Source organism: Panthera onca, assembly GCF_046562875.1.
Source record: "Panthera onca isolate mPanOnc1 chromosome E1 unlocalized genomic scaffold, mPanOnc1 haplotype 2 h2.Chr16_ul_5, whole genome shotgun sequence".
In the NCBI taxonomy this organism is placed as follows: Eukaryota; Metazoa; Chordata; class Mammalia; order Carnivora; family Felidae; genus Panthera; species Panthera onca.
This window is the reverse complement of record NW_027675819.1, coordinates 327,692-353,585: the sequence shown is the minus strand read 5'-3', so window position 1 is coordinate 353,585 and position 25,894 is coordinate 327,692. Positions and strand designations below refer to the sequence as shown.

At 38.6% G+C, this 25,894-nt stretch overlaps 1 protein-coding gene across 1 annotated transcript in view; it reads left to right on the top strand.

Moving 5' to 3' along the window:
* Positions 1-7,109: 7,109 nt before the first annotated feature.
* LOC145715162 (uncharacterized) overlaps positions 7,110-25,894 on the top strand; it is a 37,385-nt gene continuing 18,600 nt past the window's right edge. Inside the window, exons 1-7 of the mRNA XM_081794821.1 lie at positions 7,110-7,216; positions 8,023-8,076; positions 10,215-10,313; positions 12,651-12,704; positions 13,748-13,852; positions 14,382-14,432; positions 15,330-15,434. Of these exons, the coding sequence (XP_081650947.1) occupies positions 7,156-7,216; positions 8,023-8,076; positions 10,215-10,313; positions 12,651-12,704; positions 13,748-13,852; positions 14,382-14,432; positions 15,330-15,434 (529 nt within the window). The 5' untranslated portion in view covers positions 7,110-7,155. The remainder of the gene's footprint in view (positions 7,217-8,022; positions 8,077-10,214; positions 10,314-12,650; positions 12,705-13,747; positions 13,853-14,381; positions 14,433-15,329; positions 15,435-25,894) is intronic.

Sequence of the window (25,894 nt, the reverse complement as noted above, 5' to 3'; positions counted from 1 at the left end):
TAAGCTTTCTATAGTTTTCAGCATACAGATCTTTTACATCTTTGGTTAGATTTATTCCTAGGTATTTTATGCTTCTTGGTGCAATTGTGAATGGGATCAGTTTCTTCATTTGTCTTTCTGTTGCTTCATCGTTAGTGTATAAGAATGCAACTGATTTCTGCACATTGATTTTGTATCCTGCAACTTTGCTGAATTCATGTATCAGTTCTAGCAGACTTTTGGTGGAGTCTATCGGATTTTCCATGTATAATATCATGTCATCTGCAAAAAGCGAAAGCTTGACTTCATCTTTGCCAATTTTGATGCCTTTGATTTCCTTTTGTTGTCTGATTGCTGATGCTAGAACTTCCAGCACTATGTTAAACAACAGCGGTGACAGTGGGCATCCCTGTCGTGTTCCTGATCTCAGGGAAAAAGCTCTCAGTTTTTCCCCGTTGAGGATGATGTTAGCTGTGGGCTTTTCATAAATGGCCTTTATGATCTTTAAGTATGTTCCTTCTATCCCGACTTTCTCAAGGGTTTTTATTAAGAAAGGGTGCTGGATTTTGTCAAAGGCCTTTTGTGCATCGATTGACAGGATCGTATGGTTCTTCTCTTTTTTTTTTGTTAATGTGATGTATCACGTTGATCGATTTGCGAATGTTGAACCAGCCCTGCATCCCAGGAATGAATCCCACTTGATCATGGTGAATAATTCTTTTTATATGCTGTTGAATTCGATTTGCTAGTATCTTATTAAGAATTTTTGCATCCATATTCATCATGGATATTGGCCTGTAGTTTTCTTTTTTTACTGGGTCTCTGTCTGGTTTAGGAATCAAAGTAATACTGGCTTCATAGAATGAGTCTGGAAGTTTTCCTTCCCTTTCTGTTTCTTGGAATAGCTTGAGAAGGATAGGTATTATCTCTGCTTTAAATGTCTGGTAGAACTCCCCTGGGAAGCCATCTGGTCCTGGACTCTTATTTGTTGGGAGATTTTTGATAACCGATTCAATTTCTTCGCTGGTTATGGGTCTGTTCAAGCTTTCTATTTCCTCCTGATTGAGTTTTGGAAGAGTGTGGGTGTTTAGGAATTTGTCCATTTCTTCCAGGTTGTCCAATTTGCTGGCATATAATTTTTCATAGTATTCCCTGATAATTGTTTGTATCTCTGAGGGATTGGTTGTAATCATTCCATTTTCATTCATGATTTTATCTATTTGGGTCATCTCCCTTTTCTTTTTGAGAAGCCTGGCTAGAGGTTTGTCAATTTTGTTTATTTTTTCAAAAAACCAACTCTTGGTTTCGTTGATCTGCTCTACAGTTTTTTTAGATTCTATATTGTTTATTTCTGCTCTGATCTTTATGATTTCTCTTCTTCTGCTGGGTTTAGGCTGCCTTTGCTGTTCTGCTTCTATTTCCTTTAGGTGTGCTGTTAGATTTTGTATTTGGGATTTTTCTTGTTTCTTGAGATAGGCCTGGATTGCAATGTATTTTCCTCTCAGGACTGCCTTCGCTGCGTCCCAAAGCGTTTGGATTGTTGTATTTTCATTTTCGTTTGTTTCCATATATTTTTTAATTTCTTCTCTAATTGCCTGGTTGACTCACTCATTTGTTAGTAGGGTGTTCTTTAACCTCCATGCTTTTGGAGGTTTTCCAGACTTTTTCCTGTGGTTGATTTCAAGCTTCATAGCATTGTGGTCTGAAAGTATGCATGGTATAATTTCAATTCTTGTAAACTTATGAAGGGCTGTTTTGTGACCCAGTATATGATCTATCTTGGAGAATGTTCCATGTGCACTCGAGAAGAAAGTATATTCTGTTGCTTTGGGATGCAGAGTTCTAAATAGATCTGTCAAGTCCATCGGATCCAATGTATCATTCAGGGCCCTTGTTTCTTTATTGACTGTGTGTCTAGATGATCTATCCATTTCTGTAAGTGGGGTGTTAAAGTCCCCTGCAATGACCACATTCTTATCAATAAGGTTGCTTATGTTTATGAGTAATTGTTTTATATATCTGGGGGCTCCGCTATTTGGCGCATAGACATTTATAATTGTTAGCTCTTCCTGATGGATAGACCCTGTGATTATTATATCATGCCCTTCTTCATCTCTTGTTACAGCCTTTAATTTAAAGTCTAGTTTGTCTGATATAAGTATGGCTACTCCAGCTTTCTTTTGGCTTCCAGGAGCATGATAAATAGTTCTCCATCCCCTCACTCTCAATCTAAAGGTGTCCTCAGATCTAAAATGAGTCTCTTGTAGACAGCAAATAGATGGGTCTTGTTTTTTTATCCATTCTGATACCCTATGTCTTTTAGTTGGCGCATTTAATCCATTTACATTCAGTGTTATTATAGAAAGATACGGGTTTAGAGTCATTGTGATGTCTGTATGTTTTATGCTTGTAGCGATGTCTCTGGTACTTTGTCTCACAGGATCCCCCTTAGGATCTCTTGTAGGGCTGGTTTCGTGGTGACAAATTCCTTCAGTTTTTGTTTGTTTGGGAAGACCTTTATCTCTCCTTCTATTCTAAATGACAGACTTGCTGGATAAAGGATTCTCGGCTGCATATTTTTTCTGTTTAGCACACTGTAGATATCGTGCCAAGCCTTTCTGGCCTGCCAAGTTTCAAAGGAGAGATCAGTCACGAGTCTTATAGGTCTCCCTTTATATGTGAGGGCACGTTTATCCCTTGCTGCTTTCAGAATTTTCTCTTTATCCTTGTATTTTGCCAGTTTCACTATGATATGTCGTGCAGAAGATCGATTCAAGTTACGTCTGAAGGGAGTTCTCTGTGCCTCTTGGATTTCAATGCCTTTTTCCTTCCCCAGTTCAGGGAAGTTCTCAGCTATAATTTGTTCAAGTACCCCTTCAGCACCTTTCCCTCTCTCTTCCTCCTCTGGGATACCAATTATGCGTATATTATTTTTTTTTTAGTGTATCACTTAGTTCTCTAATTTTCCCCTCATACTCCTGGATTTTTTTATCTCTCTTTCTTTCAGCTTCCTCTTTTTCCATAACTTTATCTTCTAGTTCACCTATTCTCTCCTCTGCCTCTTCAAGCCGAGCCATTGTGGTTTCCATTTTGTTTTGCATTTCGTTTAAAGCGTTTTTCAACTCCTCGTGACTGTTCCTTAGTCCCTCGATCTTTATGGCAAGAGATTCTCTGCTGTCCTGTATACTGTTTTCAAGCCCAGCGATTAATTTTATGACTATTATTCTAAATTCACTTTCTGTTATATTATTTAAATCCTTTTTGATCAGTTCATTAGCTGTTGTTATTTCCTGGAGATTCTTCTGAGGGGAATTCTTCCGTTTGGTCATTTTGGAGAGTCCCTGGCGTGGTGAGGACCTGCAGTGCACTTCCCCTGTGCTGTGGTGTATAACTGGAGTTAGTGGGCGGGGCCGCAGTCCGCCCTGATGTCTGCCCCCAGCCCACCGCTGGGGCCACAGTCAGACTGGTGTGTGCCTTCTCTTCCCCTCTCCTAGGGGCGGGATTCACTGTGGGGTGGCGTGTCCCGTCTGGGCTACTTGCACACTGCCAGGCTTGTGTTGCTGGGGATCTGGCGTATTAGCTGGGGTGGGTAGGCAAGGTGCACGGGGGCTGGAGGGGCAGGCTTAGCTCGCTTCTCCTTAGGTGATCCACTTCAGGAGGAGCCCTGTGGCAGCGGGAGGGAGTCAGATCCGCTGCCGGAGGTTTGGCTCCGCAGAAGCACAGAGTTGGGTGTTTGCGCGGAGCGAGCAAGTTCCCTGGCAGGAACTGGTTCCCTTTGGGATTTTGGCTGGGGGATGGGCGGGGGAGATGGCGCTGGCGCCTTTGTTCCCCGCCAAGCTGAGCTCTGCCGTCCGGGGGCTCAGCAGCTCTCCCTCCCTTTGTCCTCCAGCCTTCCCGCTTTCCGAGCAGAGCTGTTAACTTCTGACCTCCCAGACGCTAAGTCGCGCTTGCTGTCGGAACACAGTCTGTCCGGCCCCTCCGCTTTTGCCAGCCAGACTCGGGGGCTCCGCTTGGCCGGCGAGCCGCCCCTCCGCCCCGGCTCCCTCCCGCCAGTCCGTGGAGCGCGCACCGCCTCGCCGCCCTTCCTACCCTCTTCCGTGGGCCTCTAGTCTGCGCTTGACTCCGGAGACTCCCTTCTGCTAATCCTCTGGCGGTTTTCTGGGTTCTTTAGGCAGGTGTAGGTGGAATCTAAGTGATCGGCAGGACGCGCTGTGAGCCCCGCGTCCTCCTACGCCGCCATCTTCACAATACTCCTCTTGTTAAAATTATTCTTAGGCATTTTATGCTTTTCATGCTCTTGTAAATGAAATTGCTTTCTTAAGTTTTCATTTGCTTGTTGCAACTCTATAGCAATACAGTTGATTTTTGTATGTTGATACAAGACTGCATTTTCTGCTTCTGAAATTATTCAGTTCATGCTATTTTTGTGAAACTCGTATTCATTCTACCATTACATGAATTATGACTTTTCTTACAGCCAATGGAAAGTTATATCGTAATAGACTACTGAAGGCTATGAAGTCTCTCAAAAGTAAGTAAAAAACAAAATTATAAGGCATGTTATCTAGGTCTCCAGATACACCATCCAAGGATGAATCTTGGCCCTATCTAAGCTTTTAATTATAATTCTTCCAGCATAACTACATCTTACCTGCTGTTAATATATACTTTCTCTTGGCAGGAAGTCCACTGTCTTCTTAGATTTTTTTCAACTTTTTCTCAGGAAGAAAAACCAACCCTGGCAAAAACAAACAAAAAACCCTGGTTGTTATTGAAAAGCAATGGTCAGCTACAATAATAACTAATAAGTCAAAACATAACCCTACTTTTTATGCAGAGTAATTCAGTTAGTGGTCTGCAGTTCTGTTTGTTCCAGCACCTTAACCTTGTTTTACTTTGTAGGCTTGTCCACAAGAATAGACTAAAGGAAATACAGTTCTGACTCCATTGACTTTCTATTTGAGTCTTTAAGTGGAAAAGTCTATTTGGGATTTCAGCCTTGTCAAAGTGTAATAATAACAGAGGCATGAAATATATTTTATCTTTTGTTTCTTTTGTTTTAATAGTATGTGTTCATTAAAGTTAATAATAGTTTTCCTAAAAAACATTTTTACATTTTACTATTATACAACTTTTTTTTTCAAATGTCGCTTTACTGTCTCTTTCCTAAGATGGGAAGATTAAAAAGAATTACCTCCATACTAGTTTGGGAAATATGGGAATGGGGCTCACAGACGAGGAACTTGCTGGATTGTCAGGAGACCTACAAGTTGATGGTGAGTGCCAAAGATAGCATTCAGGATCTATTTATCTTGATCTTCGATTTAAAGGAGTATCAATTAAAATTATGTTGTGAGACAGATTTAGCTGGACTTTATTATACTCTATAAACAAAGTGTATCTTTTTCTGAGCTCATGTCATTGACTACATGTCTCTTTTGGACTTCTGTAGCAAACGGGAATGTTGATCTGCATGACGTGATGGAAGGAATGAAAGCTATTACAGGTGAGCACAAAGTCACTATAAACCTAAATTCCCATTAGAACACTAACTATATTTTACCATTAACCTTAAATGCCATGTTGATTCTGTTACTGTGCTCCTTATTATAAATATTTGTCCAGAGTCGGGCTTTGTGGTATTCGTGTTTTGGTAATAAAATTTTAGCTTCAAGTCTTGGTAGGAAGACCCTTACTCTCTTAAAAAAATAATCTAAAAATAACTTTTTTAGACTCACTAAATTTCCCTCACGAGCCTTTCTCTTTCTGATTAAGGGAAAGTTGACATCAAAAACCTGGAAACCGTTCTAGGTGACATGGGAATCAAGCTCACAGACCAGGAACTTGAAGATCTGAAAGAAAACCTGCCAGTCAGTGGTGAGCACGTGAGATACCATTGGATTTTGAGCTTTCGGTGTTATGTACCGTTAGCAATGAAAGGAATGGAACGAGGGAACTTTCTACGCAGAAGAGGTCCAGATTGTAGATGGGACAAGAACACTGACAAAGAAGTTGAGAATGTAGTATTTGGACACAGGTGGCGTGGCTACTAGAAGAGTCTGCGAAGTTCTGAGGACAACAAAGTTTGCCTTTACAAAATGGCCGCTTTTGAATCTCATCTTTTTGTTATCAAATTCAAGAGTTGATATTTTATGAAATAGAAAGTCAAATTTACATTTTTTAAATAAGTATATTTTTAATATTTTAAATCTTTTCTTCTGTTCTATACTGAAGCATATTCTGAGTAAATGTTTGTTGAATGGCTATTTAAAGTGCATAACAAAATGCCCAGTAACAAAAGGCTGTTATAATCTGAAGGGGAGGAGAGCGTTCTTACGCTATTTTATATCACTTTATGAGCTTCAAGTTATGTTTTTTTTGGTTACAGTTGATAATACAGTTGCTCTGAAAACTTTGAAGGATGAAGTGAAAGCTTTTACAGGCAAGAATTTGTTATAAATGATTTGCAACAAATTGTGATTGACACTAAAAATTTTAATAGCATTTTCTCAAAATTCTACTACTGCTTTACAGATTCACATACTTTCAGTATTCATTTTGATAAATATGTGCATCTACTGATCAACATCTTAATCTAACATTATCTGGGTTTATAAGTAAAACAAAAGGACTATTTCTTCATTGTAAGTCATATATTCTTTGATGCTTTTTTTTCAGTAAAAGTGCCTGGCTCTTATTTATAGACCCAAACCTAGATGATCACAGCAAAAGCAGGGTGGAGCTTTAGAAATAAAAGTCCATTACCAACAGCTAATTACATAGTTTTAACAAAGTAAAGTAAAATATGTCATACTTTGTTAATTGTGTCTTGTATCATACTAACCGTCTCTTGACCTTATTTCTGGATAATTATATGACCAGATTTGCTTCTGTACTATGTGATATCATTCCCAGTGTTAGGGATACATCCCATTTGCTAATACTGAGGGACAAATTCTATTTTTTTATTTAGCATTTGACTCTTTTTAGTAGCAAATCTTTCACTCCATCTTTCCTTTTCATTCTGGTATCAGAGAAAGGACTAGAGCAGCAAAAGTAAATGTTTAGACCATGTTAAATAATAAGATTGTCCGTTAATAGTTTAACCTGTAACTATTCTGTCTTTTCAAAGGAGAAAAGGTTGATTCCAGGGACCTACAAAATACTCTAAAAGACATGGGGATTGAGCTTACAGACGAGGAGGCCAAGCAACTGAGGAAAACACTGCCCCTTGATGGTAAATAAATGCCACATAAATGCCACCATGCCTTCCAGGAAACCTGACTTTATGGGTCAGTGCGAGCCATTCTCAATCTTTGAGTAGTACAGTTTTGTCTTAAAATGCCATAAATTAATAGATAAAGGCACTTCTGACTTGAAAAGAAATTCTTTCAGTACCTCTTGGAACACAATCTGAGATTCATCGCTACATTGCCATATAGTAATCTGAGTGATTAATACTATCCTCTCAGATTGGTATCAGTTTTGCAATAAGAGCAAGGAAACATAATGAAGGAGAAAGAGGACATCAGTAGAATAAAAAGGAAGAAATATTTTAATGTATTTTTTAGAATTGCACCATGGGAGAGTTTAATAAATGTCTCTAATTCCAAAGAATGGGTAAGTTTGTCACTGTGGAAAACATCTATCTATCTATCTATCTATCTATCTATCTATCTATCTATCTATCTAGAGCACACGAGCAGGGCAGGGGTAGAGGGAGAGAGAGAGAGAGAGAGAGAGAGAGAGAGAGAGAGAGAGAGAGAGAGAGAGAATCTCAAGCAGGCTCCACAGTCAGCACAGAGCCTGACATGGGGTTCAGTCTGATGACTGAGATCATGACCTGAGCCCAAATCAAGAGTCAGATCCTTAACCGACTGAGCCACTCAGGCACCACAAACATTTATATTTTTAAATGTCCATATCGTATAACTATAAAATAGATGCATTTTTAAAGCAAATCATTGAAATGTATCTTTCTACAATCATATAATTTGTAATGTTTTGGTTTTCTGGAGATCTGAATTGTACTTTTTCTTACAGCCCACGGAAAGGTGTTTCAAAGCAGGTTGCTGAAGGATGTGAAGTATAATAAAAGTGAGTAAGAAGCACAAAGATGAGGCATATGAAATATCCTTAAGCATTACATTTATATCACTAGAATATAACACCTTATTTTGCTTCTTGTACCACATCTATGTTTTTGCTGGTAGTAATCCTTACTTTATCTTAGATGAAAAGTTCTCTACTGCATTGTGGTTTTTTTTTTTTTTTTTCAACGTTTTTTTTAATTTATTTTTGGGACAGAGAGAGACAGAGCATGAATGGGGGAGGGGCAGAGAGAGAGGGAGACACAGAATCGGAAACAGGCTCCAGGCTCCGAGCCATCGGCCCAGAGCCTGACGCGGGGCTCGAACTCACGGACCGCGAGATCGTGACCTGGCTGAAGTCGGAGGCTTAACCGACTGCGCCACCCAGGCGCCCCTGCATTGTGTTTTTGAAGCTTTCTCTGAAGAAACAATTATATGAACAGAAATAAAGATGGAAGGAAAGGAAGGAAGGAAGGAAGGAAGGAAGGAAGGAAGGAAGGAAGGACGGCAGGCAAGCGTGTGCAAGGGAGGAAGGTGGGAAGGAGAAAGGAAGAAGGTTTGGGACTTACTCCAAAATGTGAGCAGAAGCAGACAAAACAATCTCAGAGTAAGAGTTTAGGAAAGGACTATAATCTCTCCTTCTTGGTGGAGATTACTGGTTATTGCTCTTTAGTTACACTTGGTCAGCCCTGCCCCACCTAACTTTTTCCTGGGCCTGTATGTTTAACGTTTGAGGAAACAAATTCTAATTCTAACTCTGCTTTTAACTCTTTATTTTTTTTTAATTTTTTAATGCTTTTTTATTTTTAAGAGAGAGACCGAGAGAGACAGAGTGCGAGTGGGGGCGGGAGGGAGCAGAGAGAGAGGGAGACACAGAACCCAAAAGCAGGCTCCAGGCTCTGAGCTGTCAGCACAGAGCCCAACGTGGGGCTCGAACTCACAAACCATGAGATCATGACCTGAGCTGAAGTTGGACGCTCAACCAACTGAGCCGCCCAGGTGCCCCTGCTTTTAACTCTTTAAATTGTAACTCAGCTTGTAAAGAGTTGTACATATATATTGTAGTTTTGTTCTCTGCTTGAAAATTTTAGCAGTTATGCTAGATTGTGAAGTCATTCTCTTTTAGCAGTATATTCATGTAACAGCACCAACTATTACTATCTTAAAGAGATATTTGCACCCCCATGTTCATTGCAGCATTATCTGCAATACCCAAGACAAAGACACAACATGTCTCTTGACAGATGAATGAAGAAAATAGAATAAATATATATAAATATGTACATACATAATACATAATAGAATATTATTTGACCGCAGAAAACAAGGAAAGCCTGCCATTTTCAACAAGGATGAAACTTGAGGGCATTATGCTAAGTGAAATAAGTCAGACAGAAGAAAACAAATACTATATGATACCTCCTATGGGTGGAATCTAAAAAACCAAACTCATAGAAACAGAGACCTGATCGGTAGCTGCCAGAGGCAGGGGGTTGGGGAGAGGAATAGGTGAAGGTAGTCAAAAGGATGCAAACTTCCAGCTATAAGAGGGGTAAGTTCTGGAGATATAATGTAAGGCACGTTGACTATAATTAACAACACTATCATATTTTTGGAAATTGCTAAAAGAGTAAATTTAAAAGTTCTCACCATACACACAACCAAAAATGTAACTATGTGAGATGACAGATGTGTTAACTAAACTTATTGTGGTAATCATTTTGCAGTGTATATATATACATATATTGTACACCTTAAACTTATACACTGTCATATGTCAATTATTCAATAAAACTGGGGGAGGGGCGCCTGGGTGGCTCAGGGGTTGAGCGATGGACTTCGGCTCAGGTCATGATCTCGCAGTTCGTGAGTTTGAGCCCCGCGTCGGGCTCTGTGCTGACAGCTCACAGCCAGGAGCCTACTTCAGATTCTGTGTCTCCCTCTCTCTGCCCCTTCCCTGCCCATGCTCTGTCTCTCTCTGCCTCTCAAAAATGAATAAACATTAAAAAAAATTTTTAAATAAGATAAAACTGGGGGAAAGGGGGAAAACAATGTCTGTTAGTTGAAGATAATAATATACGTTCATGAATTTTTCTAAATATTTTGTATTCATTCCATTTTTTCTTTCCTTTTCATGTTTTCAAGGAGGGAAGATTGATGTAAATAACCTGGACCCTGTTTTAGAAGCTATGGAGGTCAAGCTGACAGAAAAGGAACTGAATCTGTTAAAGGATCTTCTGCGTGGTGAGCATTATAGAAAACACTGTGATTTTAAACAGATGTGCTTGCAGGATTAATTTTGACTGTTTCAAAAGTTTAAATTATTTGTTGCCTGAAGACATTCGAATAGCTTGCAGAAGAACTCAGGGGGTAAAAAGGCTGTTCTTTTTTTTTAGTGTTTTTTTTGTTAATGTTTATTTATTTTTGAGAGAGAGCCAGACAGAATGTGAGTAGGGGAGGGGCAGAGAGGGAGACACACAACTCGAAGCAGGTTCCAGGCTCCAAGCTGTCAGCACAGAGCCCAATGCCCAGGAACCGTGAGATCATGACCTGAGCTGAAGGTGATGCTTAACCGACTGAGCCACCCAGGTGCCCCAAAGGCTGTTCATTTTTGTTGCTTTAAAACCTCTCATCTATTTCTTTATACATCTTGGACTAGGGGTGGATGCTAGTGAGAAGGGGAGGGATTTTTGTTGTCTGGTTTTACAAAAATAGGATCTGCAATGTGGTTTTTGTTTGTTTATTTGTTTGTTTTTGCTGATCCGTATATCACTGCCATTCACACCGTGGTGCAGAACATCATCCATGAGAGGCTCCACTCCTCAGTGCCAAGGCCGTTGTGTGTACCTGCCAAATACAGTCCTCTCTGTGTTCTGACCATTGAGCCGGATGGCTTATTCGCTTATAAAAGAATATGAAGATTTGACAGCCACTAAGTGCACCTGTCATTGACACAGGGTTCTCAAAACTAAAACCTAGAAATGCCACACACCTATCTGTGCCTTCAGGAGAAAGCTCCGTGTGTCAAATCTTAATAATGCAGTATGTCCTGTGTAAAGAGGAGCCTGTGTAGATTGGCACATTCTGAGGAATCTGTCAGTGTAAAGTGGTAACATCTGCCTTTTTTATTTACAAATGTAAATGAAATGTAATTATTCAGCCATTCCTCATTTCTCTATTCATAGATATTGAGATGCTTTCTTTTCTGGTCACTATAACAAAGAAAGTTAACAGAAAAATATGTGTAGTATTACAATTTTTAAAAAATATATGTAATACACTTTATAAACATAAGAAAGTTCTGGAAGGCTATACACAAAACTGTTAGTAATAGTGAGGAGAGGTACTGAAGCTGAGGAGAGGTAAAAGAAGGGACATTTACCTTTTCTTAAACGCTCTTTTTTTTTTTAGCCTGTTACACAAAGTATGTTTTAAATTCTACTTTTTTAAGCTTAATTTATTTTGTTTTTAATTTAAGATGAATACATGGGGTGCCTGGGTGGCTCAGTTGGTTAAGCGTCCAACTTCGGCTCAGGTCATGATCTCACGGTTTGTGAGTTTGAGCCCTGCATCAGGCTCTGTGCTGACAGCTCAGAGCCTGGAGCCGGCTTCGGATGCTGTGTCTGTCTCTCTTTCTGCCCCTCCCCTGCTCACATTCTGTGTGTGTGTGTGTCTCTCTCTCTCTCAAAAATAAATAAACATTAAAAATTTTTTTAAAAAGATGTATACAAATGGTGTGGTAAAATGACAGGATTTTGGCTGTTTTTTTATCTACCAATTAGGTTCAGCGGATCACTAAATTGACCACTTAAGTAACTAGTTCCTATCAAATATCCCTCACTGCTTAACATTGGTCTCTACCTGCCCATTGCATCAACATGTGGTAACACAAGATAACAATCCTAACGAATACTGAGAGATACATAATTTTAAAAAGTGAGGAAAGTAAGATTGAAGGATTACTCAAATCACACAAAGCCACTAACGAATGTGGGCCTGGCAGAGTTAGAACATTTAATAATTGAAGAAGAAAAATTGTACATGAATAATATGTACATGAATAATATGATAGGACATTCAACATACAGTGTTTTCAATCTCAAAAGATTTTAAAGGACCTCTTGGAACAAAGTCAATCTTTTGGTAAAGGTTATTTTTATACATCTCATTTCAAAGTTCAAAAGCTGTGGAGTACAATAACCTAATTTGCTCAGAAAAAAATCACATCCCAACACACTTGAAACAGTCGGCATTGAATTCATTGTTTCTTCTAAGAATCATGGAATAGTTATAACGTGAATTTTCTTAAATATTAGGTGAAATAAACTTTGACAGTTTTCATCTTTATTATTTAATGAAACCATTTAAGATCTTTTTTTTTTTCATTATTTATTATTAAATCTTGGTCCTCATTGCTAATGAATTATTTTCCTTGGTCATCTTCTGGAACCAATCTTAGATTGGTTAAATCTTAGATTTAAAAAAAAAAATCTTAGATTAAAAAAAAAAAACCTCCTGTCCTATGTATCTTTTTTCTGAGTCCATGTTATTATTCTTCTCTGATTAAACTTTGTCTTACAGGCTCTAAGAAAGTTGATCTGCAAAAACTTATGGAAAAAGTAGAGGATGTTACAGGTGAGGAAAAAGTTACCAAATACATATGATTCTGATTCTTTACACATATTCTTCCCTGTTACTTTATATTCCTTTTAAATTATGATATTTTGGGGCACCTGGGTAGCTCGGTCAGTTAAGTGTCTGACTCTTGATTTTGGTTCAGGTCATGATCTCACGGTTCGTGAGATCAAGCCCCGCATCTGGCTCTGCACGGAGCCTGCTTGGGATTCTCTCTGTCCCTTTCTCTCTGCCCCTCCCCTGCTTACTCTCTCTCAAAATAAATAAGCATTAAAAATAATAGTAAATAAATTAGGCATAATTTTTAATAAACTGATTTCCTGGACTTTGGTTTTTCAGGGTTTTCTTTTTTTTTTTTTAAGTTTTTCTTTAAATTCTAGTTAGTTATCATATAGTGTAATATTGGTTTCAGGAGTAGAATTTAGTGATTCATCACTTATGTAACACCCAGTGCTCATTATAACAAGTGCCCCCCTTAATACCCATCACCCATTTAGCCCATCCCTTGCCCACCTCAGTTCGTTCTCCATCAACCCTCAGTTTGTTCTCTATAGTTAAGAGTTTGCCTCCCTCTCCCTTTTTTTTCTCCTTCCCCTGTGTTCATCTGTTTTGTTTCTTAAATTCCACATAGACTGAAATCAGAAAGTATTTGTCTTTCTCCGGTTTGTCGATGCTTTAACAACAAAACATAGTGCCATATTTTGTTAGGCCCTATAATCTCATTTTTTCCAGATTTTTACTAAAAACATTAGTGCAATAAAAAGAGACTAAAGTTTTATTACCTACTAGTAATCTCCCGCAACAGAATATTATGAAATGCATTACTATGCACTCTGTTATTTTGTCTCTATTATTACTAAAGTTATGGAAATAAACACTTTAATATTTTACCATAACTACAGTCAAACAGGACTCATTTGACTTTATTATGTATTGAGTAGTTGGTGCTAATAATTAAACAGTAATAAGAGATTTCATTATTATTTAGAATAATTAGATGGTTCTTTAAAATCTCACATGTTACCATTTCTGTCCTTTTAAAGGAGAGGAAATTGATGTCAATGACATGGAAACAGTTCTAGGAAACATGGGAATAGAACTCACAGATAAAGAACTCTCACAACTGGTGAAAAATCTGCCAGTTGATAGTGAGTATTTAAAAAAAAATGTAGTCATACAGGGAAGTGTATTGTTAACTTGTGAAAACTTGTAAAATTGTCTCTATCTTATTGCTTGTCAGAAATAATTTCATGATTCATGTTACATAATTTTAAATGACTATTATATGTTAAAATTTTCTCTGTGCCAAATTTATCTTTAGTTTGAGAAGTAACCGTTGTATCATCGTGGCTCCTATCATCAGGATTCAGTTATATTACTTATAACTTTTGAGTCTATCAAGAGATGTAAAATTTAATCCAGAATAAATGAGAAAAAGAGAAAGGAGTGATCTAATAGGGGAAAATGAAAATATCACAAAAGAAAAGTAAAAGATATTTTTCAGGATGGCAGAATGTCAGTATCCCCATCCCTTACAATTTCATTATTTGCCACTAAATCAGAAAATTTCTAAGGCAGTTCACAAAAGATGTCTTACTGAAATTGCTGATTTCTTACTAGACAGTAATGAAATTCCACATTGCTCTTCTGTGATCTGAATAGTCCTTTTCCTTACAGATGGAAAGGTCTATCGAAGAAGGTTGCTGGATGGTATAAAGTTTCTTAAAGGTAAGGGAGAAACTTAACAAAACACAAATGAGTCTGAGATCATCACGTTTGGCATTTAGACTAATTCCTTGTGATTAAATTGTCAACTCTGCCACTTAACACATTATTATATACTTTTGTTTCTTTTGTGGATGATCGTGTTCTTTAGGAGATCATCTTTTATGTTGTAACTTGGAAAGAATTCCTATGCTTTCTCGGGATTTTTCAAACTTTGACAGAAGTAGAAATTATCAGAGCCCAGGAAACATAGCAAAAGTAAAGGGAAAATTAGCACCTCTTCAGTTAGTTTATTCAGCAACAAAAGACTACTAGTCTGACATTTAGACCAAGAGAGCAAGAGAGTGCTAGAAAGTCTCCAAGAAACTGAAAGAACATGGGACTGAATAGATAGACAGGGAGCAGGCCAGGAAAAAGGTCATGTCTAAGCAAGGTTCCGAATACCACCTTCATGATTTCTACCAAATCCACACACTATTTGTACTACTATTAATATTTTCACTGATACTGATTTACTTTTTACTTAAATTTTAAAAAATTTTAAATGGTAATGGAAAAACAGCATGCCTTAACATAACTAGACATTAATTGTAAAAGCGAACACAATCAAAATGAGACAATAGTGGTTAGAAAAGCTGGAATTGTTATCACCCTACTAGAATTCTCTGAGAAGTCATTCTGTCACCTTTCAGTTTTTATACTGGGCGTGCTTATATTAAGATTAAAATTAAAACAATAAACTCAAACTCAAACTCTTATTATTGACTCTGTCCTCCTGTAAAGATCTCATCAGGCTTTGGTTTTTTGGAGGAACATGATAACCATAATCCTCTGGAGGTGAGGGTTTATCCCACATTTTAGGGACATTAACTGTTACCTGTATACTTCTTTTTCCATAAGGAGGGAAGATTGATTCCAGTAAAGTGGATGAAGTTTTGGGAGCTATGGGCATGGACCTCACTGAAAAGGAGCTTAAAGACATAATGCAAAATCTGCCAGTTAATGGTGAGCATTTTGGATGCCACTGAACACTCCAGAAAAACTACTTTTGTAAGCCTATTTATAACAATCATTCAAAATGCTTGTTTGACATCAAGAAGGCATTCTGAAAAGCTTGGGGAAAAAAACTCAGGTCCAAAGAAAGAACGCATCCTGTCTGTCGCTGGTTTCACACGCACACTAGAGAAAGATTTCAAGATAACTTGACTTTTTCACTCAACCTTACCTTTTTTTCCCTACAGAGTAAGGGAGAATTGATAGGTATTGCTCAAATTACAATTGAGCTCTTTGGCCACATTTGCTAATGCGTGACATCAGTATTTATAAAAAGGGTACTTAGTATAGCTGTGGCTATCTGTAATGTTGTTGTTACTTTTCTTTGTTAATATGGCCAGAGTATCCCTGCACTACATGGCCGCCATCTCAGTGTTTGTCTGTGTCTCACCTTCACATGGGTCCTATGGGGAAAAGTCTATTGCAAGCAACTTAAAACAGTTCTCCTCTAAATCTGTAGCCCAGTGAAGTCACAGAAGTCACAGAGCCTCCCTTCCACCAAATGCTGTTACTGAAGCAATCACAAGACCCTGCCCAGATTCAGTCTAAGCTTTTGGTGGGAGATGTATCAGTCACACTGTAATAAGATCGTGTGGGGCGGGAAATCTATGTCTCAGCCATCCTTGAAACATATGTTCTGCCACAGCTCCTTTTACTCAGCATATGTGTTTTAGATTCATCTCTGGTATTGTCTGTGTCAGTGATTTGTTTTGGTGGGAGTTAAGACAGTGGAGCAGCATGGGGACCCTGAGCTTGCCTCATCCCTGAAGCGCAGCTAGATCAGCAGCAAACCACGTCAAGCACCTAGGAAACTGAGCTGAGGATCAACACAACAATCTGCATAACTTGAGCCACAGAACTCAGCAGGTACACAGTGTGGAGAGGTGGACTGGGGGAGAGAAAAGCCACGGAGGGTAGGGAGCTGTTTTTGCTGAGAGAGGACAGAGAAAAGAGAGGAAGAGAGCGCGGTCCATCACGATCATGGAAGAACAACACTTCCCTGAAAGTAGCTGGAGAGAAAGAGAAAGAGTGAAAACACTCTCAGGGGACTGAACAAGAAATCTGCCCCCCCCCAAATCTATTGATGGGAAGAAAGGAGAGGGTGTCAGTACCACCAGGATTCTATAAACAGTGGAGCACAGAGCCTGAAGTTCTGGAGGTCAGTGCCTGGTGGTGCTCTGGTGAGGAAGTAGGGCAAATCCCCAGGGGCAGGTAGTGGGGTTTGACGGGTCCTTGTGCCAATAAGGAGAAGCAGTTCTCCTACTTGGGGTGCATTTGGTAGAGGCCATATGGCCTCCCCATGGGCAAAAGTCCCGTCAGACCCCAGAGAGCAGCCACGTTTGCTGGTATTGGACGTCAGAGTACGATGAAACCTGGAACCGGCTGTGTGTTGTGGTTTGCCGTAATCCCTGACCCTCTGCCACTGCACGATCGCACAAATGTCTTCTGGGGCAAGTCAGCACCTGGCCATTGCTCAGCAAGACTCTCCCCAGAGTTGGCACGGGTCCCAGCCTCAGGGGTCTCTCAAGTGTCTGGGGTTTTGAAACACAGCTCCATCTGAGATAAACTCTAGAGGGAGGTGCCACCTGGCAGGTGGACAGCTTGGACACAGACCGGGTAGGGACAGGGAGTCGAGGAAGGCCTGAGACAAAGGAGGGGTGCTTGATTGTGTCAGCGAAAGCACAAAGTTCCTATGCCAGAGACTAGGGAGCTGGGCGAAGCCACCTCTCCCTTGCACGCACATGCTCACCACACTGATCCACCCCAGCAAGCTAAGCAGCGCCACCTAGTGGAGAACAGACCGTTACACCAAGCCCCACCCAACTGCGCTTCCAGGCACATCTCCTAGAAGACCAGCACAAGTCACTCCACCTGTTTAGTGTACGGTCTAAAGAAGACTTCGTAGTTCCAGTTCTAGGGGAAACTGGATATAACTTCATTCAGGTTTCATTCCACTTGATGGTTCATTTATTTCTTCATTTTCTTTCCTTCTGTTTTTGCTTAAATTGTTTTCTGTTTTTCCTCTTTCTTGGATACAGAAAGAGAAAATTTTATTTTTATTTTTTATACCTTATTCTTTATTTTTAAAAATACTTTCTTCCATTTCATTTTCTTTAATTTTATTATATAAATTTTCTTACCTTTTTTCCCCCTTTTCTTCCCCCTTCTTGCTTCTATTCTATCAAGCTTCTTTTAAGAAGCAGACCAAAACACATATAGGATCTATCTTCCTTCATTTGATATTTTGTCTTCAATTTTTTAATTTTTATTTTTTATTTAATTAATTTTTCTTCCTCTAAAATGACAAAGCGAAGGAATTCACCCCAAAAGAAAGAACAAGAAGAAATGACAGCCAAGGGCTTAATCAACACAGATATAAGCAAGATGTCTGATGTAGAATTTAGAACCATGATAATAAAAACACTAGCTGGTGTTGAAAAAGTAGAGAATCCCTTTCTGCAGAGATAAAAGAAGTAAAATCTAGTCAGGACATAATTAAAAATGCTATAACTGAGATGCAATCTCAAATGGATGCCACAGCGGCAAAAATGGATGAAGCGGAGAAGCAAAGAGCGATATAGAAGACAACATTATGGAGAATAATGAAGCAGAAAAAAAAGAGAGAGATATAGGCAAAAGAGCATGATACAAGACTTAGAGAACTCAGTGACTTATTAAAAAGGAATAACATCTGAATCATAGGAGTCCCAGAAGATGAAAAGAGGGGAAAGGGGCAGAAGGTTTATGTGAGCAAATTATAGCAGAAAACTTTCCTAATCTGGGGAAGGACACAGACATCAAGATCCAAGAAGCACAGAAAACTCCCATTAGACTCAACAAAAACGGACCATCAACAAGGCATGTCATAGTAAAATTCACAAAATACACAGACAAGGAAAGAATTGTGAAAGCAGCAAGGGGGAAAAAAGTCGTAGATCTATAAGGGAAGACAGATCAGATTCACAGCAGACCTATCCACAGAAAATTGGCAGGCAAGAAAGGAGTGGCAGGATATATTCAACATGCTGAATAGGAAAAATACGCAGCAAAGAATTATTTATCCAGCAAGGCTGTCATTCAAAATAGAAGGAGAGAGAAAGGGTTTCCCAGACAAACATAACTAAAGGAGTTTGTGACCGCTAAACCAGCCCTGCAAGAAATTTTAAGGGGGCTCTTTGGAGAAAAGATAAAACAAAAAAAGACCAAAAGCAACAAAGAATGGAAAGGACCAGAGATTATCACCAGAAACACCAACTCTACAGGCAACACGATGGCTCTAAATTCATATCTTTCAGTACTCACTCTAAATATCAATTTAGATTGGATATCTAAATTGGATATCTGAATTGGATATCTAAATATCCAATCAAAAGACATAGGGTATCAGAATGGATAAGAAAAAAGATCCATCTATATGCTGTTTATAAGAGACTCATTTTAGACCTAAACACACTGACAGATTGAAAGTAAGGGAATGGAGTACCATCTATCATGCTAATGGTCATCAAAAGAAAGTTGGAGTAGACATACTTATATCAGACAAACTAGATTTTAAAATAAACACCATAACAAGAGATGAAGAAAGTCATTATATCGTAATTAAGGAGTCTGTCCACCAAGAAGATCTAACAGTTGTAAATATTTGTGTCACCAACGTTTCCACCCAAATATGTAAATCAATCACAAACATAAATTCATTGATAATAATACCGTAATAGTAAGAGACTTCAACACCCCACTCACAACAATGGACATACCACGTCAGCAGAAAATCAACAAGGAAACAATGGCTTTGAATGACACACTGGACTGAATGGACTTAACAGATATATTCAGAACTTTTCATCCTAAAGCAGCAGAACACACATTCTTCTCGAGTGCACAAGGATCATTCTCCAGAGTAGATCACATGCTGGGACACAAATCAGCCCTCAATGAGTACAGAAAGATCAAAATCATACCTTGCATGATTTTACACCACAATGCTATGAAACTCAGAGTCAACTAAAAGAAAAAATTTGGAAAGACCATGAATATTTGGAGATTAAAGAACATCCTACTAAAGAATGAATGGGTTAACCAGGAATTTAAAGAGGAAATTAAAAAGTACATGGAAGCCGATGAAAATGAAAACACGACAGTCTAAAACCTCTGGGATGGAGCAAAGGCAGTCACTCGAGGGAAATATATGGCAATCCAGGCCTTCCTAAAGAAGGAAGGAAGGTCTCAAATGCACAACCTAACGTTACACCTAAAAGAGCTGGGAAAAGAACAGCAAAAACAAACAAACAAAAACAAAAACAAAAAAATGAAAAAAAAAAAAAAACCTAAACCAGCAGAAAGAGGGAGATAATAAAGATTAGAGCAGAAATCAATGATATTGAAATAGAAAAAAAACAGTAAAACAGATCAATGAAACCAGGAGGTGGTTCTTTAAAAGAATTAACAAAATGGATAAAACTGTAGCCAGACTGATCAAAAAGAAAAAGGAAAGGACCCAAATAAATTAAATCATGAATGAAAGAGGAGAGACCACAACCAACACTGCAGAAATACAAGCAATAATAAGAATATCATGAGCAATTACATGCCAACAACTTGGGCAATCTGGAAGAAATGGACAAATTCCTAGAAACAAATAAACTACCAAAACTGAATCAGGAAGAAAAGGAAATTTGAACAGACCCATAACTGGTAAAGAAATTGAATCAGCAATCAAAAATCTCCCAAAAAACAGGAGTCCAGGGCTGGATGGCTTTCCAGGGGAATTCTACCAAACATTTAAAGAAGAGTTAACACCTATTCCTTTGAAGCTGTTCCAAAAAAAAAAGAATGGAAGGGAAACTTCCAAACTCATTCTACGAGGCCGGCATTACCTTGATTCCAAAACCAGGCAAAGCCCCCGCTAAAAAAAGAACTACAGACCAATTTCCCTGATGAACATGGATGCAAAAATTCTCAACAAGATACTAGCCAACCAGATCCAACAATACATTAAAAGAGTTATTCATTCACAATCAAGTGGGATTTATACCTGGGATACAGGACTGGTTCAATATCCACAAATCAATGTGATACATCACATTAATAAATGAAAGGATAAGAACCACATGATCCTCTCAATAGATGCAAAGAAAGCATTTGACAAAATACAGCATCCTTTCTTGGTAAAAAACCCTAAAGAAAGTAGGGATAGAAGGATCATACCTCAAGATCATAAAAGCCATATATGAGAGATCCACTGCCAATATCATCCTCAATGGAGAAAAACTGAGAGCTTTCCCCCTAAGGTCAGCAACACGACAGGGGTGTCCACTCTCACCACTGTTATTCAACATAGTATTGGAAGTCATAGCCTCAGCAATCAGAAAACATGAGGAAATAAAAGCATCCAAATCAGCAAGGAGGAAGTAAAACTTTCACTCTTCAAAGATGACATGATACTCTTATGTGGAAACCCAAAAGATTTCCCCCAAAAAACTGCTAGAACTGACCCATGAATTCAGCAAAGTCGCAGGATATAACATCAATGCACAGAAATCACTTGCATTTCACTACACAATAATGAAGCAGCAGAAAGAGAAATCAAGAAATCAATCCCACTTACAGTTGCACCAAAAACCATAAAATACTGAAGAATAAACCTAACCAAGGATGTGAAAAATCTATACGCTGAAAACTATAGAAAGCTTATGAAAGAAATTGAAGAGAACACACACACAAAAGGAAAAATATCCATGCTCCTGGATTGGAAGAAAAAATATTGTTAAAATGTTGATACTACCCAAAGCAATGTACATATTCAGTGCAATCCCTATCAAAATAACACCAGCATGCTTCGCAGAGCTAGAACAAACAATCCTAAAATTTGTATGGAACCAGATAAGACCCCAAATAGCCAAAGCAATCCTGAAAAAGAAAACCAAAGCTGGAGGCATCACAATCCCAGACTTCAAGCTGTATTACAAACATGTAATCATCAAGACAGTATGGTATTGGCGCAAAAACAGACACATAGATCAATGGAACAGAATAGAGAACCCAGAAATGGACCCACAAACGTACGGCCAACTAATCTTTGACAAGGCAGGAAAGAATATCCAATGGGATAAAGACAATGTTTTTAGCAAATGGTGTTAGGAAACCTGGACAGTGACATTCAGAAGAAAAAACCTGGACCACTTTCTTACACCGCACACAAAAATAAACTCAAAATGGACGAAAGACAGGAAGCCATCAAAATCCTAGAGGAGAAAGCGGGAAAAAACCTCTTTGACCTCAGCTACAGCAACTTCTTACTTGACATGTCTCCAGAGGCAAGGGAAACAAAAGCAAAAATGAACTATTGGGACCTCATTAAGCACGGCAAGGAAAACAGCACAACTAAAAGGCAACTGACGGAATGGGAGAAGATATTTGCAAACGACATATCAGATAAAGAGTTAGTACCCAAAATCTACAAAGAACTTATCAAACTCAACACCCAAAAAATAAATAATCCAGTGAAAAAATAGACAAAAGACATGAATAGACATTTTTCCAAAGAAGACATCCAGATGGCTAACAGGCTTAAAAAGATACTCAGCGTCACTCATAATCAGGGAAATACAAATCAAAACCACTATGAGATACTACCTCACACCTGTCAGAATGGCTAAAATTAACAACTCAGGCAATGACAGATGTTGGTGAGGATGTGGAGAAAGAGGAACCCTTTTGCACTGCTGGTGGGAGTGCCAACTGGTGCAGGCATTCTGGAAAACAGTATGGAGTTTCCTCAAAAAAAAGAAAAATGGAACTACCCTACAGCTGAGCAATTGCACTACTAGGTATTTATCCAAAGGATACAGGAATGCTTTTCGAAGGGGCACATACACCCCAGTGTTTATAGCAGTGCTATCAACAATAGCCAAAGTATGGAAAGAGCCCAAACATCCATCGACAGATAAATGAGTAAAGAAGATGTAGTACGTGTGTGTGTGTGTGTGTGTGTGTGTGTGTGTGTGTAATGGAGTGTTACTCAGTGATCAAAAAAGAATGAAATCTTGCCATTGCCATTTGCAGTAACGTGGATGGAACTAGAGTGTATTATGCTAAGTGAAATTAGAGAAAGACAAATATCATATGACTTCTCTCATATGTGGAATTTAAGATAGAAAACAGATGAACACAAGAGAAGGGAAGCAAAAATAATATAAAAACAAGGAGGGGGACAAACCATAAGAGACTCTTAAATACAGAGAACAAACTGAGAGTTGGTGGACGAGTTGTGGGTGGGGGGATGGGCTAATTGGGCAAGGGACATTAAGGCAGACACTTGTTGGGATGAGCGCTAGGTGTTATATGTAGGGGATGAATCCCTGGAATCTACTCCTGAAATTATTATTGCACTATACATTGACTAACTTGGATGCAAATTTTTAAAAAATTAATAAATTTTAAAAATGAAAACGAATACGATTAAATACTTAACCAGAAAAAAAGAAAATTGAATCAGACCATAATCCATATTCAAATTCTAAATAAATGTTGATAAAATATTAATCTTTGTTTATAGGTTTATGACTGTTATAATATTATTCATAAACTATACCTTTTGATGTCCCCCTTTATATCTGTTTAATGATTTGACTCTAAGTTATACTTTGATATTAATAACTGATGGTACGGGTTTCTTTTTGCTTGTATATATGCCTCAGATATCTTTGCCCATTCCTCTGTTTTCAATCTTCTTATCATTTGGTTGAAATATATTTTGCGAAATCATCATATAGCTGGGTTTTTAAGGAACGCATCTGACAATCGTTCCTTTTTTATTTTTTTTATTTAAAAAAAATTTTTTTTAAGTTTATTCATTCTTGAGAGACAGAGAGAGAGACAGAGCACAAGCATGGGAGGGGCTGAGAGAAAGGGAGACACAGAATCCGAAGCTGGCTTCAGGCTCTGAGCTGTCAGCACAGAGCCTGATGCAGGACTCGAACCCACGAACTGCCAAGATCATGACCTGAGCCGAAGTCAGACACTTAACCAAGCCACCCAGGTGCCCCTATCATTCCTTTTTTTTTTTTTTAATTTTTTTGTAATGTTTATTTATTTTTGACAGAGAGAGAGAGAGAGAGAGAGAGAGAGAGAGACGGAGCATGAGTGGGGGAGGGGCAGAGAGAGAGGGAGACACAGAATCTGAAACAGGCTCCAGGCTCTGAGCGGTCAGCACAGAGCCCGGCGAGGGGGTCCAACTCACAGACCGCGAGATCATGACCTGAGCCGAAGTCGGACGCTCAACCGACTGAGCCACCCAGGCGCCCCTGTCGTTCCTTTTTTAATGAGAAATTTCAGTTTGCTCAGATTTGGTGTAATACTGGATATATTTAATTTTGTTTATTTAATCTTATGTTTATTACTTATTTTCTGTTGTTTTTTTTTCTTTTTTCTTAGGCTTATTATCACTGGTTTGTTCAAGTTGTCATTCATTATGTTTGTTTTCTTCCTAATTAATTCTGAAGTTTCAGAGGAGGATCACATTTCATCAAGTCTTACATTTCTTTTCCTCCCATTCACTGTCATACTTACATATAATAACTATTACTGGCAATAAAATACTACTTTATTCTCCATCAAGATAGCCTTTCCGATCAAATATTTCATTTCACTTTTATCCCTTCCCTCTGACCCCCCACGCAATCACAATAAGTGATTTAGAAGACTCTTATTCCTCCTACCATTTCCCCCACTCCCCACCATGAGACCTTGGGAATGTCTTTTACTTCCCCAACCATACAGTTTTAACTCCCACAAACAAACAACTCATAAAATTTCTCTTAGGGGTGTCTGGGTGGCTCATTCAGTTAAGCATCCAACTTTTGATTTCTCCTCAGGTCATGATCTCACAGTTGTGAGATTGAGCCCTGCATTGGGCTCTGCACTGAGCACAGAGCCTTCTTAAGATTCTCTCCCTCTCCCTCTGCCCCTTCTCTGCTTGCTCTGTGTGTGTGTGTGTGTGTGTGTGTGTGTGTTTCTCTCTCTCAATAATAAAAAAAAAACTATCTTAAATAATTTCCTTTCTATTTCAAGATTCTTTAGCACTTAATATTACATATTCCATAAAAGATTACTTTCAAACTTCTAGAAAAGAAGGAAGCATCTGTTTTGACATCTCTGTGTTTCTACCACCTCAGGAGCATATATGTTTCTGCCCACCTATTTTCTTCCTTCGTGCTCTTTTAGGAGTCGGAGGAATTGGAATGCCCTCATGCTGGCCTCTACTGATCTTCACCAGGGTCTTCAGGATTCTAAATGCCAAGCTTTTCCCCAAATCTATTACTTTCTAGTTCTCTTGGTGCACTCTGACACCTCTCTGGTGCTTCCCTAGTTGAGAGGGGAAAGAATCCCATGCCCATTCTTTCTTCCAGGACACAACCAGAGCTGAAGGTTTGACATAGCCCTGGCAGCCTAGAGAGACCAGCAACATTTGAATTTCAAAGGCAGACAGCTTTGAGGTGGTAGTTAAAGGGATATGAGCCATCTTCCAGTCTCCATGTTCACAGAAGCCCTTCCAAAATTTTTATTAAAGTAAATACAAAAGAGTAAGAATAACATTATAAATAAAGGAAAATGATCAACTTCAGTTTTAAAAAATGCCCTTGTCACACAGATGTTTTAAATCTTACTAGTAGATTCCTCCTCTGCTGAGAAGAACTTGGAATATTTTAATGGAACAGAATTCCCTCCCAATTAGACGGCCTATGGCAGAGAGCCCTTTCATCTTGGGTCAGAATTTTCCCAGTAATAAGCCAGATGGGCAAAGGAAAGGATGAACAGAAAACCACAGTGACCCATGTACAAAGCCAGGCCAGAAATTGTAATCCTCTCCAAGGATCCCATCTCTTTTTCATGACAGACTTGATTACTTGTAATGACCCAGGTAAACCAGCACACATTTTCCATTTTGCCCTGACCTGTAGTTGGTATTGATGCAGAAGTTATTAGTGGCTAAGAATACTTTGAGAGATAAAGAATAAGGTCCAAAAATTCTCACCACAGAATTAACAACATTATTGGTAATTGATACACTTTTCTGGTTTTTCTTTGAGTATTTTGTAGGCACTCAAAAACAAGTTTGTTGAATTCATGAATAACTACATGTTACACCGTGTTTCCTATAACACTAGGTTATAGCTAGATTTTCTCATTAACATGGAGTATTATTTTACTATGGGGAAAAAAGCACTTTTCAGAAACTAAATGATGGGAATTAGCCACTTTTCTTCCCTGAGCATAATATATTGGAAATATTGGAGTATTACTTGTTTCAGGAAATAATTGTGCTTATTATCATTCAAGCTGACATCTTTCTTCTTCTACCTTCTTTTTTTTTAATGTTTATTTATTTTTGAGAGAGAGATGGAGAGACA